Here is an 18373-nt window from a genome sequence, read left to right on the forward strand (position 1 = left end):
CAATTCCCAAATATCACTCTGATGAAAAAAGAGAAGGAACTGTGGAGGATGGGTATTGTCTTTGTAGGCTTGGCACACTTCCCATCAGAATCCAGTTGTCCACCATTAAAACAACACTCTGGATCCTCTCTTATAAACCAACAATCGTCGGGTTGTCTTAAGATTCTCCCTAGGAGGCAGCTAGTGAAGAACAAGTTTTTGGTCTTAAATGTGACAGTCACATGGCTTTAATCCCATGGTTTTCCTACTGGTTGGAATTGTGGCATGAGGAAAAGACAGCTGTTAGGAGTTGTTGACAGGAGAGCATCTGAGGTCACCGGCTAATGTGTACCACTCTGAGAATTGGAAAAGGTTATAGAATGATATTTCCAAAAGCTCACTGTCCCACAATAGAACAGGATTAATTAGTTTAACAATCCCTGAGGTGTGTGTGTGTGTGTTTGTCCCACTTTTAAAGTCTCTGAGTTGTGAGACAAATAAAGGTTTTTCTTTTTAACACAAAAGCCAAATGTTAAAGGTAGTATCAGAAGAGTTTTTTTAGATAAAAGCCAATTTCATTCAGAAGATAAACTCACTGGACAAGACCTGTACAAGATGATCCAATATAAATAACTATTCAGATATAAAGGCAGAAGCTGCCCAACATGTTAAGCATATAAGGTGAGCTTAGACCAATATTCATCTTCTCCCAACATTTTTGGTCCATTCACACACACAGCCCATGAAATCAGAATGTTTTATTTCAGAGTGGTTTTTTCCCCCAGTTTAAGCTGTAGTATAAATCCAGGAAGGGAGAGGGGCAGAGGTGGGTTCCTACCAGTTCGCACCTATTCGGTAGAACCGGTTCATCAAATCTACCGAACCGGTTAGAAGAGGTTCCACCAGTGGACCTGGAAAGCCGGCCACACCTACAGAAGAAGTTCCAAACATTTTTGAAACCCACCACTGGAGAGGGGAAACATTATAGGGACTCCTCAACTAATGCTCACAATTGGAACCAGAATTTCCATTGTTCTCTAAAATTTCCACCCAATTTTAGAGAACTTGTTTGCTGTGATTGTTAAGCAAATCACTATTGTTAAGTGAATCACATGGTGGTTACCGGGAAGCACATCCAGCTCCCTGCATCGACTTTGCTTGTCAGAAGCTGGTTGCCAAGCATCCCAATTTGGATCACACGACTATGGGGATGCTGCAATGGTCATAAGTGCAAGGACCAGTTATAAGTCACTTTTTTCAATGCCGTTGTAACTTCAGATGGTCACTAAATGAATGGTTGTAAGCCAAGGACTATGATTTTAGTCCACCTTGGAGAAGAGAACTCAGAAACTGAAGGCCGAGGACTTGTCTTGATGGCCACTGTCTTCTTGAATGCTCAGTCTTGTTTCTTGATTTATAACCACTGATAGCCATTGGGTGAAATACTCTGTAGGGTTGCATTTATGAATATCAGGAACAACATTGCTGCATTCCACTTACCTAGGAAGCCTAGGAAAGCTGTAGTATGATTTAACAGGAAGCAGTTCAAAGACGGATGAAACTAATACAATGAAATGTAATTCAAGAGAGATTCTGTTGGTGGAGATTCTCCTAATCAGATCAAAGGGTCCTGTTTATATGTGGAAAGGTAAATCGGGAAGTCATGAATCTCTTTGATTCCAGCTGGTTGTGACCTGAATCATAAGCTTAAGTGCTTATGACTGAATTTGCTCTTTTCTCTTTCTTCCCCCCATCACCTTCTCCTTGTCTGCCACATCTGTTAGAGCGTGAACATGGACTAGGGGTATTCGTAAAAGTGTTAACTAGACAGTATGATAAAAATAGTTCTAATATTAGCATGCTAATCAAATGGATGCAAAGTCATACCTTTTTTTCTTTAAAAAAAAAACAGGTGGAATTTTGCAATGAGCATGTCAATCGAATTTTCCTACCATGCAGTCATTGATCGATCTCTTTTTCCCTGTCCTTCAGGGGGGCTTTTTCGGTGGTGCGACGCTGTGTCAAACTTTGTACTGGACATGAATACGCCGCCAAGATTATCAACACCAAGAAGCTCTCAGCAAGAGGTAGGATTGGTTTCCTTCTTTCTGCAAAATGGCTGTTGCTTTCTCTATTTCTGCTCTAGGAGAATTCTGTTGTTTTGGCTCCCAAAGCTGCTCTCATGTTTAAAGAGACACTCTGAACATGTGGAATGATGAGAAAATAGATTGGCAGTTCTGGCAAACAAGGCAAAGCTGCCAGAGATAAGGTGCAGAAATTACGGCTTATCAACAGGAGAAAATGGAAAGGCTCTTGAAGAATCAATAGTTCTTTCCACACGTTATTTTCAAAAGTAGTTTGCATCCCTTTCTTTCCTTCGGTTACTAGGGAAAAGATCATTTTCCAACCATCCCTTTGCCCTTGGAGTCTTGAAATTTATGATGAGCTCAAAGGGCCCAGATATTTATATTTTATAGAGTGGCATGAACTAGTTGGCAGAGGAAATTTATGTGTGAAAAGGAATGTCTATGGGAATAATGAAGACAAAATGAAACAAATTTGAGTTTGCTGAAGATATGGTATTGTGAGCAGTTGACCTGGGCCATGTGACAGTAGAGCCAGGCAGTAGGTGAAGATGAGAGTCATTAAGCCACAAAATACTAATTTTAGGAATCCTTTAAGCAGCAGTGAGGGCCTGAAAGTTCATTTTACCTTATACTTGGTTTATACATTGCTTTTAGTTCTTTTCTGACAGGAATTTCAGAATTTCACATAATAATCTTTTCTAGTGCCATTTGGAAATAGAGAGATGGTACTCAATGTCAGGGCCCAAGAACCGGTTCCACCACAAATGCACGTATGACAAAAGTGCGTGTGACTAAAGCGCGGTGACAAAACCGCGCCATCAAAACCGTGGAGACGAATGAGCGCTGAAGCGCGCCGACAACAGCGCGCCGACAGAAGTGCGCTGTAACATAACCCTAAACCTAACCCTAAACCTAACCCTAAACCTAACCCTAAACCTAACCCTAAACCTAACCCTAAACCTTATCTTAACTTAAATCGCGCTTCTGTCGGCGCGCTGTTGTCGGCGCGCTTTTGACATCGCGGTTTTAGCGCCGCGGTTTTGTCGGCGCGCTTTTGACGTTCGCGGTTATGTCGTGCCACGCCAAGAACCAAGAAGGACACACAGGATTTTCTTTCCTGCAGTTTCTTTTCTTGTTCCTCACATATATTGAGGTGCAGTACATGTGAAAAATGTACTGATGGATCCCAAACTGAATGTGAGCCCAACAGAAGATGATGGCAAAAGAGCAAAACAATCCGAGGCTGCAACAGCTAAAATGTAGAGCCAAAATCAAGAGAAGTTGTTGCTCCTCTCTATTCTCAGTTGGTTACATTACACACAGAATAATGGCATCCATGATTTTAGGCAGGCTGGCATGGGAATCCCAGAAGTTGAAGTCCACACAACTTAAAAAGTTATTGAGGTTGAGAAATACTGGATTAGACATTAGGAAGAACTTTGGTCGTAAGTACTGACAATAGAAGTGAAATAGATTGCCCATGGAGCAGTTTCTTCCCTTTCACTGGAGGGTTTCAAGCAGGGATTGGATAGTATTACGGTGAATTTTGCAGTGTTGGGGGGATTGGATTTGATGACCTCTTATCTTCCTTCCAACTCTCTGATCAAATCCACAGGACAAGATAAAAGTACTGTATAAGTGGAAGATCCCACTTAAGTGCCTCTGTTCAGGGCAAGAGGGATTGATAAATAAGATTTAACATTCTGCTTGGTTCAGCTCCCTCTTTCCAGATTGTGGCAGCCTCGTCATCCCTGTGTCCATTTCCACACGAATAGTTAGCATTTCCTCTAATTTAATTTTCAAGCCATAATGTAGGATCCCAGAGGAAAACATGACTTGCTTTTTAATGATGATTGCTTAAAGATAAATTCCAGGCACAGCCTAGGCAGGATAACTAACTTACTAATTGGATTACCATAGTAAAGTTTAGATGCAAAGGAGAGGCTGAGGTTGAGATATTGGAGTTTAGAGAGAAGCTGATTAATGGCAGTACTGAAGTGTTTAAAAGATGCTCATGATGATGAGTAGATTAACTGTATGTGAGGCTGTGGAGAATGGTACGGGAGGTGCACAGGACTTGTAAGTAGTAGTTATCAAAAGGCATTTTGTTCAGACCATGGAATAGCTGTAAAAGACTGTTAGGTAAAGCATTGGAAGCAAGTACTTAAGCTAACTTAAGTTAAAGTAGAAATGTGGGAATTGACAGTTACATTTGCAATGCATTTACATCCATGTGGGCCTGTTTAGGATCAGCCAGTGTTTCATTTCTCTTACGGGAATCTGAATCTATTAAACTCTACAGATGTTACACCAAACCAGACAGAAATGCAGCCTTACACAAATATTTCCTGTAAATGGATATGTTGTACATGGGAAAGGAGAAAAGCAGCAGCTTTGCATAATATGCTAAGCTATAAAATAATTGTGCCCAGAACAAATATATTTATTGCTGGATTTAAGCTATGGTTTGTGCCTAAGTGTTGATTGTCCAGTAAATCACCTTTATACAAGATTAATCACAACATCTGAATTCCGCCATAGCCTTCCTTGTTCAGACCAACATCCATATTCGTCCTCACCTTGCTGAAGACCTGTCTTAGATTCCAGTTAGGTAGCTGTAGAGGCTCCTGTTAAACTAAGCTCATATTCCTGGTCTGGGTTTGAACTGTTTGGAATTTTAAATTAGTAGTTATGGACCAGTGGTGGGATTCAAATAATTTAACAACCGGTTCTCTGTTCTAATGACCAGGTGGGTAGGCGGGGCTTAGTGGTCATGTGACGGTGTGGGCATGACCAACTCAACATTACTCAGGTTGATGGGCACTTTGCCTTAGCTGTTACAATGTAATAAGGGTTAACCGGAGAGGCAGTTTCTGTAAGCAGGGCAATAAAGATTAAGCTAGAAACAACACCAGAATGTTTCCTTCCTGCCTTCCTTACAGGATTAGCCCTGTAAAGCTGAAAAAAAACCAAAAGAAGATTTCTTCCAACAACCGGTTCTCTGAACCTCTTAGAACGTTAAGAACCGGTTCTCCCGAATAGGTGCGAACTGGCTGAATCCCACCACTGAAAGGACCAAAGGAGCAGTAAGAAATTAGTTAAGTGCACCAGATTAAGGGAATAGCAGTAAATTAAACAATCGAGAGCAAAGCAAAGGGGGTGGGGGGAAGCAATGATTATGATAGGGGCGAGAGGAAAAGGATGAGGAATAAAGAGTACAGCACGGCATCCTATATGAGAACTGTAAACTCATTTGATTGTGATTGCTATGGCTCAAAATCTTGCTCTCTAAATTGGTCACGGAAGAGGAAATTCACAATTTAAGATTGGGATGTCTTTTGATGAGCTAGAGGTTTACCATTAATACAGGGCAGGAGGCAACTTGAAAGAACATGCATGATTGGTTCACTCTCTGAATCTGGGCCTACGTAAGAGGGTTTGTAGTTAAGGCACCTTGTGAAGTCTCTCCTCCAACGCCTTTGAGAATAAGGAGACCAACCTCATCCAATGTCAATGCTTTTTTAAGAGCCTTACAGGGAATTATACAATATGTTATTCCCCAAAAGATATAGGAGTCCTGGTTTGGCCTACCTATTTTACAGCCCCCGTCATCTTTAAATTGAAATTAAAAAACCACTTCATTAACATTGGCTCCCCGCCCACCCCCCTAAAACCAGCATGAATAAAGTGTGGGTTGAGAGTCAGCAGTGAGCCCAATCAAAGAGAACAGAATTAGCAGCTCAGGAACTCAAAAGCTCAATTCAGCCAAGGTTCCAACCAATAAAGTATCCTTTGGGCCTCCAGCGAGGCACAACCAAGCTCTAGCTGGAAGAAAATGTTTGGAATTAAATGATTAGTATTTTACATAGCTTTTCTACGTTCTTCCTGTGAGCTGCATTAAGAAGGGTCCTCTATCCAGAAAAGTAAAGTAAACTGATTGCATATCTATGAAGATTCTCAATCAGCCAGGTTTTCCCAAAGGAGCTTTTAAAAAGGCAACTGGACTTTCTTGGCTTTTTTTAAAAAAAGTTTCACTTCTCATCCTAGAAGCTTCTTCAGTTTTTCAACTGCTGCTGGTTTTCCAATTCTGTTATTCAAATTCTCCCCCCCCCCCCCCAAATCAAAAGAGCAACTTGGAATCCCTTAGGAAATATGGGATTTTCTTTTATAACACCGAAACTATTTACCTGTTCTCAGCTTTACGGAAATTTCAGTAGCTCAGCAAAGCAGGACAATCCTACAGCTTATTTATTCATTTCGTTCTTAATGATAGACACTTCAGGCTCATCCCAATCCCACAGAGTTCTGAAGAAGCTTCTTGGAGGAGAAGCGTGACGTTTTCAAAGAAAAGAAAAAAACCCAAGAAAGTCCAGTTGTCTTTTGGAAAAGCACCTTTGGGAAAACTAATTGCATCTGTTTTTTTTTTTTTTTTAAATTGCACCATCCAGTTAGCAAGAATTTCATAGACTCTGCATTTCTAATCTATGTTTTGCATCCACATTGCTGGTTGGATCCCTACATTGGATCTGGTGGATCTCAATTTTTTTTTGTAGCTATGAATGTAGATGGGGAATTGGGACAGAGAAGAAATAGATACATGACTCTGGGATTGGGCTGAGCTTGAAGTGTCTGTCTTTTAGAAAAACACAAATAAATGAGCTTTCTTGCTTTGCAGAGCTACTGAAACTTCTGGAAACCTACAACAGGTCAATAACTTCTGTTACAAAGAAAGCCCCATGTTTCCCAAGGAAGTCTGAGTGGCTCTTTTAGATTGGGAGGATGGGGGTGGAAAGGGATTTAAACAACAGGATTGGAAAAACAGCAATAGACGAGTCAGCATTTGGGCTAAGTTCAAATATAATGTGCATAATAATAACTTCGCCACAATAAAAAAAATGTGCATTTTAAGAGCATTTCTTGGCACTCCTGTGAATTACAGTAGCTACGAAGATTGAGAAAAAAGCTACTTGCAAATATAGATATATTATTTCATAATGGGAACATTTCAATTATGGTTTAGATGAGTAAATATGGAATAAAAATGCTTGATTGTCATCTAGTTGGTTACTCTAGGACAAGAAATGCTTAGACCAATATCACTTTTGCATCAAGAAGGGGCCCCCATATATTTTTCTGATTTCCTCTTGCCTCATTTATATATTTTGTATTTAGATTCATTTTGTTAAACATTCTCACCATTTGGTACGCAAAGCTTTTAACCTGCCAGTTGGCACTTAGTTTTATCTCCTTAAGATGCTAACTGGTTTCTTATTATAACTGCTTCAGTTATGTTTTAATTGTCTTTCTGTATTTTAATCCTATAAGCTGCTTTGCAAAGAAAGCAGGATGAAAATGATAAAATATTTTTTTAGTGTCAAATTCCAATGGAAAAAGCTTACTGAGCTAAAATAATAATAATAATAATAATAATAATAATAATAATAATAATAATAATAATGGAAGTCTGGAAATTATTAGCTGTGCATTTTTTTTTAAAGTTAGGTTGGCAAGTTGAAAAGGGGTTACTGATGAAGATCAAAATTTGTTTAACTTAATTTATATGCCTCCCATCTCATTATCTAGGGTGATTGACTTACAATTACAAAGATTCACAAAGAACAAACAGGAGCTGATAAATATTATGAAGTTTGTTTCTATCTGAGTGAACATTAAATAAAACATCTAAGGACAAAATGCAAGGATGAATTTTCCTACGATTTCAAGAGCTAATCATAAATCAACTTTTTGGTCTATCACTGTAATTTAATTAAAAAAGAAAAAAAATGCCCATAGCTTTTGCAGAGATTGACTGGGTTCACACGTTATATCACTCTGTAACCTGATTCGAGTTAGCCATTATGGTTAGGATATGCCAGACAAATATAGCTTGTTCGGTATATAGCATTACCAATACCATTGTTTATACGCTAAACTAATCATCCTCAACAAGGTGTACATTGTCATTTTCAAAATCCTCCTGGGAAATTTGTCTGGGTGATTTGCTAATCAATTTCAGACTCTTCCCTCCCTCCCATCAGCCTTTCTGCCCTTTAAATTTCCCAGCCAGTTTAACAACCAGGTTAAACAGCTGGAGAATCTCCTTAGAGGCTCATTCCCTTTTTTTTTCCTTGAAGAGCCCCCTTTTGATTAGGGATTCCAAATTCTGGGTCCTCAAAAGTACGCTGTTGAAATTAACAAGTTGCGTCAAGTTTTGCCTGTCTACTTTGGAAAAAAATATGAAAGTCGGTAGCTTGTGCATGATTTCAGAGTAATTCCGGCATGGTGATTTTCTTTTTATTTTTTCCCCCCAATCTCCACCCTCATAGCTGCACCCTTCACATACTTTTTCAGAAATAAATATATCTGTTTTCGAGGCAATCTCTGTCTGTAAGTTCGAAGAACCTTTGGAAGATGAGAAATGACAAAGCTTGCAGAATACAAAATACCTCTGCAGCTGCCAAATCTGGACGGGCAATAAAGGAGGGATATCCCCAGTATGTTATCCCCCTCCCCCTCCCTCGTATTTATATTTGCTGAGCATTTTCTTGGAATTAGGAAAGTGCAAGAGGAAAAATCATGGGAAAAGGCAGGATATGTAAAAATGGATTATATGAGGATAGTCTGGCTATGTTGCCTTTCCCTCGTAAAGAAAGCTTTGCAATCTGGGAAAGGTTCTAGGTCAGAAGTGGGCAACCAATGATAAATTTAAGATCCATGGACTTCATGCTGGCTCAGAAATTTTGGGATTTGATCTCCCAAGGATGTAAAGTTTAATGAAAAGGACCAGGGGTGACATGATAGGACAGGACAGAACTGGGTATGGCTAGTCTAGTGAAGAGAAGAACCAGGGGATACATGATAGCAGTCTTCCAATATCTCAAAGGCTGCCACAAAAAAGAGAGATCTATTCTCCAAAGCATCTGAAGACAGGACAAGAAGCAATGGATGGAAACTAATTGAGCCGAGATCCAACTTAGAACTAAGGAGAAATTTCCTGACAGTGAGAACAATTAACTAGTAGAACAACTTGGCTCCAGAAGTTTTGGGCGCTCCAACATTGGTTGTTTTTAAGGAAAGATTGGACAATCAATTTGTCTGAAATGTATAGGCTTTCCTGCCTGAGCAGGGGGTTGGACTAGAAGATCTCCAAGGTCCCTTCCAACTCTGTTATTCTGTTATAGATCTATTGTTATCCCTGGACCCTCAGTTGATTTTTGTACATAGGGGAAACTGCTCTTAGCTGAAGCTAGTATATCAGCTGCTCTGTTCCTGGATAGGGATAGCAGGATTGTGGTGGTTTATTACCACAGATTGGATGACTGTAATGCAGTGTTCCTCAGCCTTATCATGGTTGCTGGCTGGGGAATTCTGGGAGTTGAAGTCCACACATCTTAAAGTTAACAAGGTTGAGAAACACTGTTGAAATTCAGTCCCTCCTGATCAGAAGTTGGAATGCTACAAAATGTGACTGCATTATTCCCTTGGCTTCCAGACTTCTGCCATTTAGATTCAAGACAATGTTAGGGTGCCATCCCCTAAATAATTCAAGCCTACATTACATTAACACATGCCTGCACTGATAGTTTTCTCCTTAGCATCCATGATCTCAGGAGAAATCTATCACTGGAGACATGTTTTACTTCCTATTCTCCATGTTCCTCTCTTGCAAATTGCTACTTGATGCTGAATCAGAGATGGGTCTTCTCTGAAATAACATTTGTGCTGTGTAGAATGACCTCCCATCTGCTTTGTACCACCATGGATGGTGACAGGAGTTGCTTTAAAACCCAGCTTTTAATGACAATTTTCACCAGCCTCTACATCTTCTTTGCAGTTCCTTATAGTGATTATTTTGATCTTGCTCTGTTCTGCCCCCCCTTTTAAAAGTTTGTTCTAGAATAGCTTTACAGCTATTGTAAATTATACTAATGAGAGGCTACCTGGAGAGGTTTTTAATAAATAAATAAACCTCAGCTCTTCTATAAACGCTGATTGCTTAGTAAAAGCCTTCTTTGGATATGTCCTAAATAAATTCTGTGGTACAAATCAAACTATTCTTGATGATTATAAAGAAATACTTCCAGCACTGAAAGAATCTGCTCAAGTATTATGTGGATCTTTACCAGAGGTTCTTTTCTTTTTGTGAAACTTGGGTTTAGAATATTTTGAGAAAATTTAATTTTTTTATTTATCACATTTCTTCACCACCCTTCTCTCTCAGTTGGTTTTGTTCATTGTATAGCTTAGCAGGAAATCCTGGTATAATGTGAAGGCACTTGAAAGGAAAAAGCAATGTTCTAGCAAACCCTTTCGAAACAGCAAGTGGGATCATCCTGCTAATTACAGGCCAATTAGCAAGTTTATTGATTCTCTTCAAAACTGCTGGAGAAGAAACTGATACAATGTTCAGGCAATTTAAAATGTACATAAAGAACGCACAATTTATAACAAGAACACGCAACTTAGATATTGTTATATAACAATGTATAACAAGGGCCAGTTAAAAGTATTTTTTGGGGGGAAAAATGATTTCATCAAATCATTCTGATTGTATTTGTTGACTTACAAAATTTCATCTAATGACCATTTGAAGTTACAATGGCACTGACAAAAGTGACATAACCTTTTTTCACACTTATGACCATTGCGGCACCCCCTTGGTTAAAATCCAGATGCTTGGCAACTGACTCATATTCAGTGCTGCAGTCTGTGGGAGGGTGATGTGTTCACCTTTTGTGACCTTCTGATAAGCAGAGTCAACGGGGAAATCAAATTCAGTTAACAACCATATTACTAACTTAAAAATCACGGATTCACTTAACAATTGTGGCATGAAAGGTTGTGAAATGGGGCAAAACCCGCTTAACAAATATCTCACTTAGCAACAAAGTTTAGGCTCAGTTCTGGTTGTAAGTCAAGGACTACCCTTATATGAATGGATAACCAAATACATAAGTAGCACAAAGAAAGAAGTTAGTTGAAGGGATTTTGGGGGTTGAACTAATTTCTAGTGTTCATTTTAGTGATTAGGTCTTCAAGATAAGACAGGAGTCAATGTCCCCCCAGGCTGTACAGAGCCTACCCCAAGGGGCTGTTGTTGAAAAATAGGAGGAGGAAGAATAATTTGCATGGGATCTTGAGTTATTGAAGAAAAGCCAGGCTAGAATCTTCAAAAGAAAGCCAAATATCCATTGGAAGAATAAGTTTAAAAAGTTAAACCCTGGTACTCATCTTAGCATCTGCTTGACTCAGAATAACAGAGTTGAAAGGAATCTTGGCGGTCTTCTAGTCCAACCTCTGTTCAGGCAGGAAACCCTATACCATTTCAGAGAAATAGTTATCCAGTCTCTTCTTAAAAACTTCCAATGTTGGAGCACCCCCAACTTCTAGAAGCATCTTGTTCCACTGATTAATTGTTCTAATTAATGTCAGGAAATTTGTCCTTAGCTCTAGGTTGCTTCTCTCCTTGATTAGTTTCCATCAGTTGCTTCTGGTCCTGCCTTCGTACTCCATCAGTCATTCAATCTTTAGTTCTGTTAATGATTATCAGAGCACCCTTTTAATCATTTCTGAGTCCTGTATACTGCAGCAGGAAACACGTCTGCTGGGTGTATATAGTATCATTCTTGTCTGCAGTAAAATAACTAATTAGTCTTATTCCTACTGTGGAAGGCTTCTGCTGATTAAGCCAGTTCTTAAAACAAGGAGATGAGTGACTGAAGATCTGATGCTTTTAGACATGCCTGTATGAAGTCTAATGCCGAAATGGGTATCTTTCAAGATTTTAAATAGGAACTTTCATATTGATGTTCATTTCTCTTAAGATGTGAACACTTAGTTTGTTTTTCTCAGTCCAGGTGTTACATCCTAAAGTTCAGAGGCATTTCTAACCCAGTTTTACACACCCTCTCACAATTACACCTTAAAAGATATTTGAATCTCTACCTTTTCCTGAATTTGGGGGGGCTCTTTCCCCTGCTTGAGTTTTATGAAAAATCAGCATGATTTTTCTCAATTAATACTTTATTGTTTTATTCCCCTGCGAGTCCATGGATGAGTGCAGGCTGCAGTCCTGTTTTCCCAGCACAGAAAAGTAGATAGTGATATGTTATGTGATAGCGTATAGTAATAATAATAAACTTCATTATGGCTTACACTAAAAAAAATCATTACAAGCTGTATCAACATTTAGTAATGTCCGAATATCATTCCTGCTTTTATATAATCTTGTAAAATAATCTCTATGCAAACCTACAATCAGAAAAGGAACTGAACGAAGTTCAGCAGCTGCCAAAGAAGCCAAGACAGTTCTAGGCTGCATAAACAGAGGAATCGAATCAAGAGCACGTGAAGTGTTAATACCACTTTATAATGCCTTGGTAAGGCCACACTTGGAATGCTGCATTCAGTTTTGGTCCCCACGATGTAGAAAAGATGTGGAGACTCTGGAAAGATGATTAGGGGACTGGAGACTAAAACATATGAAGAACGGTTGCAGGAACGGGGTATGTCTAGTTTAATAGAAAGAAGGCGTAGGGGAGACATGATAGCAGTGTTCCAATATCTCAGGGGTTGCCACAAAGAAGAGGGAGTCAAACTATTCTCCAAGGCACCTGAGGGTAGAACAAGAAGCAATGGGTGGAAACTAATCAAGGAGAGAAGCAACTTAGAACCGAGGAGAAATTTCCTGACAGTTAGAACAATTAATCAGTGGAACAACTTGTCTCCAGAAGTTGTGAATGCCCCAACGCTGGAAGTCTTTAAGAAGATGTTGGATAGCCATTTGTCTGAAACGGTATAGGGTTTCCTGCCTAGGCAGGGGGTTGGACTAGAAGACCTCCAAGGTCTCTTCCAATTCTGCTATTGTATTGTATTGAAGTTGAACTAGGAATAAATGGCAGAGGTGAATTGTAGGATGAATTTAACAGTAATATATCTTTTCACTTGATTAAAATAATTTATTAACGAAAAACTTCAGGATAAATATCCCTGCAGTGTACAAGAAAGAGATGTGTCATTGCAGTTTTCTAAATATGCAAGTAGTCCTCGACTTACGTCCACAATTGAGCCTGACATTTCTGTCGTTAAGTGAGACATTTGTTAAATGAATTTTGCTCCGTTTTACGACTTTTCTTGCCATGGAGGTTAGGTGAATCATTGCAGTTGATAAGTTGGTAAGACAGTTGTTAAGTGAGTCTGGCTTTCCCGTTGCTTGTCAAAAGGTTGCAAAAGGGGGATCCAGTGACCTTGGGACATAGCAATGGTCATAAGTATGAACAGAGTTGCCAAGCATCTGAATTTTGATCACATGATCCTGGGGATGCTAAGCAAAGGTTATAATGTGAAAAATGGTCAAAGTTGCTGTTGTAACTTTGGTCACTAAATGAACTGTTGTAGGCCAAGGTATACCTAAATGTGAGCTTGGTTTCTTCTTGTATTATAGTAACCACCAACTATAGTTAAAGTGCTGCGTGCATCGAGCTAATTGATTATACATAATGTGATAAAGCAAGCAAGCTGTTTAGCAGAATACTTGAAACAATCTGAACTGTGAGTTTGTTTTGATGTACCCGTGTTATTATTTATATGTATTTTTTGACAGGCATTACAGTCTTCATTCAGCTTCTTGCAAAATGCCAAGGATCCCACCCTGAATTAGAGATTTGGTCTGCAAAGATTAAGAATGCTACATGGCAGCAAAGAGATTTTTTTTTTTGCCCAGGGTTTTGCAACTCTGATACGCTCACCTTGATCTGAATTACTGGTTAGGACTAGAGAGAGAAGCTTGTGGTTGAGCTAGCATGCCGAGGTGTTGCAAAGATGACACCCCATCAATGTTACAGCTGATTTCCCATTGGTACAATTTAAAATACTGGTGATTTCCTTGAAAATCACAAGGGACACTGAGTTCTGCTACTGCTTTTGGCATGGATGATGTTGGGCCGGTCACTCTGAGACCAATCCATCTCACAAGGTTGTTGTGGGGGGGCGGGGAGAGGAAAAAGGAATATTTGGATAAGTTTGCCTCCTTGAGTCATTTATAAATTATAATGAAGGTGGGATAAAAAATAAGATCCTGAATATTAAGGAACTGGATCTTTAAAGAATCATTATTCCCTCTGTAGGAATGTCCTTCCTTAGTTAGGAATAGCAGTTGGTTGGTTGTGCCTCATAGAAGTAGTACTTACCACTTATACACCACTTCACAGGGCTTTACAGCCCTCTCTAAGCAGTTTACAGAGTTAGCATATTGCTCCCAACAATCTGGGTCCTCATTTTATAGACCTCGGAAGGATGGAAGGCTGAGTCAACCTTGAGCTGGTCAGGATCAAACTGTCGGCAATGGGCACAGTTGTCCTGCAATAGCCACCATGGCTAATGTAATGCAGAACCAGTTTTCTTAAAAAAAAATCTGGTTCTAGTTCTAATGTATTGGTGGTTTCACACAGCGAGGTTAGAAAACACTTGCTCTTAAGTTTATACTGACCCTATCAAGTAGAGATTTTGTGCAAAATCTTTGTGCAGTAGGAATTCAAAATAAATTATGGGATTTAGCTACACAAAAGACCTACGACTCAGACCGTTATTTACTCCCCCTTTAGTTTTGTTATACAAAAGAGCCACATCATTTTGAGAGTTATTTTCATGAACTGTCATTACGTTCATGGGGAATGGTGTTTATCACCCTCACATTTGAAAGGTTTTTTAATAGTTAACTAGCCACGATTACCTGTAGATGAATGTCCATGTGAGTCTGTGATTCACAACAAGTGGAAGACCTCTGGTTTATGTTGAGTTACGTGTGTGTGTCTGTGTGTGTGTGTGTATCTCTATCTCTATCTCTATCTATCTATCTATCTATCTATCTTGATCTCTCTTCTCTCTGGGCTATTAAATGCAGTGTGTGTGCGTGTGCGAGAGAGAGAGAGAGAGAGAGAGAGAGAGAGAGAGAGAGAGAGGGAGAGAGAGAGAATCTAACACAGGCCGAGTCACCACATATGGAGAATTATCAGCCACTTTGCAAAAATGATTTTTTTTTTAAAATCTAAAAGCCTGTTTGGCATTTTAGAGACGAATAGATAGTATTTTCCTTAAAAAGTTGACTGTATTCAAAACTTCTTTTGAAATCCCAATTCTTTACCACATAACATGTAAGAAATTAATTTTAGTTTATGTAATCCCTTGTTAATTGTTTGCTTCATTTCTCATTATTTTCCTTTTTTTATATATTCTCCAGGACCACTTTGTAGGTCTAACTGTTGGACTTTCTTTAGAAATTTCTGCTCCTCAAAACCCGACAGGTTTTTAAATAAGAATCTTAATTTTTCTTGCCCTCCATTCTTCCTTTTGTCATCAAACCTTAACTTGACGCATCAGCTTTTCTTTTGACTAACACTTCAGATTTCATTTGGGACTTTGAAAGGTATTTATCATTGGTTGATTCTAGATTCACATTCTCTTTACTTGTTCCAAGCTGTGTGAAATCAGAAGGTAACCGAGTGCAAGAGTTTTTCACAGTTCAGAGTGGGCAGGAATAAGTTCAGCTCAGAAGCAGAAACCAAGCACAGAAATAACCCAAATAATGCATAGATCCAACCAGGCATTAGTCTTTGAGCTGAAGGGTTTTCCTTTCTCTGAATATTGGCAGTGCATTGAATTTGAAAGAGAAAAGAGAGAACTGTGTCTTGGAAATACCAATGTTAACTCGTCCCTTAGAAAGGGCTATGTTTGAATAGAGTGCAACTGAGCACCCACGCACATACTCACGCTTAGCATGATGAGGAAAAGAAAATTGGTACTTGTCTTCTGTTTCTGTAAGCCAGGGAAGAATTATGCTTTGGATGGTTAAAGAGAACGAGGTCTATGGCAGTAGGGTAAGTCGGTGATGCAACCTGGTTAGAGGGCACTTCCACGCATGTAAGTAGAGCCTGAAGATACTCCGTCTGAACAGAAACAAGCTGGTGCACTTCTGGAGCATAAGGGAAGATCTTCCTCTTCCTCCTCCTCTTCCTCCTCCTCCTCCAAAAAATAAAGACAGGCTACAAATAAATAAAACTAAATAAAAAGCAACGGGTACGCACCAAGTGGAGGGTACATACTTGTGCTGCTTCTGCTCCTTCTCCATCTCCTTCTCCGCTATTTTAAGTCTTTAGCTGCAGTTCTCATGTTTCCTGGCTAAAGAAGATGGGGAGATTTTTGTTGCTGATTTTCAACATGAAGAGATCCAAAGACAGGAAGTCTTCGTGGGACCTCATGTGTGTGTGTGTGTGTGTGTGTGTGTATTCCTGCTGTAGGCCTTTTGGAGAAACAAACAAGCCCAGGACTGAATTGGGCAGTGGTTTAAACAAGGAGAGGCATTGCTTTGTGCTTTTAATTCTGATTCCTGGCAGTTAAGGAGTCTGGCCTCAATGAACCCTTATGTGATTGATTGCAGGTTTGATGCTACAGCCAAACGGTTCTAAAAAGGGAATGGAAAAGAAGGAGGGTGATGTGTTTTATGCTATGGAGATGAGAAAGTGGGAGACTGTGAGTTCTAGAACCACCAGAGGCATGAAGGCCAGCTGGGTGACTTTGGGCCAACCACCAGGAGATGGTGGGTTCTTTCATGCCTTAGGCATGAAAGTTGGCTGGGTGACTTTGGGCCAGTCACTGTCTCAGCTCAAATCACCATACAGAGTTGTTGTTTTGGAGAAAATGGGAGGAGGAACGTGAGTTTAAAATGTTGATTATCTTCAGTTATTTGTAAAAATAAAGGCTGGCTACAATAAATGACATAAATAAACAAATATGTACCGAGTGGAGGGTGAAGTGGGGGATCAGGCTGAGGTGATCAAGGATATGTGTTGGAGAAGGGACAAAGTGGCATCTTTCTTAAGTTTCTGATAACTTGGGTAGCATCCCGGTAAAATGGATCAAATATTTGTTGGGGAATAGGTAAGTTCTCCACATTCTGAATCTTTCTCCATAAAGCATCTTACCACTCAGTGGTGGGTTTCAAAAATTGTTCGAACCTACTCTGTGGGTGTGGCCTCCTTTGTGGGAGTGGCTTGCCGCCCATGTGACTGGATGGGAGTGGCTTGCCACCCATGTGACCGGATATGAAGATGCCAATGACACTTGTCAGAACCACCTTAAATTACCTCACACACAGCACTGGCATGCATAAGAATATGATGTAAACTTGTTTTTTAAAAGGCATCTTTGGTTTGCGTTAAAACAACGTCAACACACGCAATGTGCTGATTGCACCACAAACGCAATAGTCATCCTTACCTTTCACAGAGGCACTGAGTTTTATAAATATGAGCATGATAGTGTAGAATAATCCTATCCAAGGACCAGTGGTGGGTTTCAAAAAAATTTGGAACCTCTTCTGTAGGTGTGGTCTGCTTTCCGGGTCCACTATTGGAACCTCTTCTAACCGGTTCGGTAGATTTGACGAACCGGTTCTACCGAATAGGTGCGAACTGGTAAGAACCCACCTCTGTTACCACTATATCCATAATTTAATTTAATTTAATTGGCTTTCCATTTCTATAGCGCCATTTATCCTTTCCCCATATTTCCATCTGTTCTTATCACCATAGGAGATCTGTGTCCCTGTGGGAGCCTCATATGTTCTGATTCCTCAGTTCAGCTTAATTCAAACTAAGGACATAACCCAGGCAACTTTGAACCTGTTCCAGTGCTTTTCATTTTAGCAGAAGAGCATGTTTCTTAAGCACATGCTGTCTGTATGTTTTTATTAGGTGTTATTTAGAGAGGACAAATCTGTCAATTTCAATTTCTGTTTTTCTCAATTTTTCCTTTCCCCAAATTCATTTTATTTCCATATCAGTTTGCAATGTGGAAAAAAAGGCTCCTGAAAACGTAGGCGGTTTATTATATTTCCCATAATATATTGCAGTTTTCCTTCATTTCCTTCATTGTGTAAGCATAGAGAGGGCTGAAAAGCACTATGAAGCGGTATATAAGTCAAAATGCTGTTCCTATCGCTATTTTTCACTAGTATTTTAGTTTTAGTTTTCCCCTGATAGGCACACATACAGATTTTTTTTTAAAAAAAATGGAGAGCCACATCACAAAATTCTGCACTTTTTGAATTGTGTCTTTGTGCACTTCATGTTTTAGATTACAAAGAATGAATTCTAATGAAAACCTGATCAATTTTTCTACTCAATTTTATCGTTAAGGGAAGACATGGATGCTTTTTCGTTCAATACATATATAAATGTGTGTGTTTGTGTATATGTATGTTTGGGAATTACTTTCCCTAAGGACAGATTTCTCTCCAAATCCAGTGTTCC

At 39.4% G+C, this 18373-nt stretch overlaps 1 protein-coding gene across 1 annotated transcript in view; it reads left to right on the forward strand.

The window, feature by feature from the left end:
- Positions 1–18373, forward strand: part of CAMK2B (calcium/calmodulin dependent protein kinase II beta) — a 216963-nt gene that overhangs the window by 55332 nt on the left and 143258 nt on the right. The window contains exon 2 of the mRNA XM_032229280.1: positions 1972–2066. Within this exon, the coding sequence (XP_032085171.1) occupies positions 1972–2066 (95 nt within the window). The remainder of the gene's footprint in view (positions 1–1971; positions 2067–18373) is intronic.

Source organism: Thamnophis elegans, chromosome 13 (genome assembly GCF_009769535.1).
Source record: "Thamnophis elegans isolate rThaEle1 chromosome 13, rThaEle1.pri, whole genome shotgun sequence".
Lineage (NCBI taxonomy): Eukaryota > Metazoa > Chordata > Lepidosauria > Squamata > Colubridae > Thamnophis > Thamnophis elegans.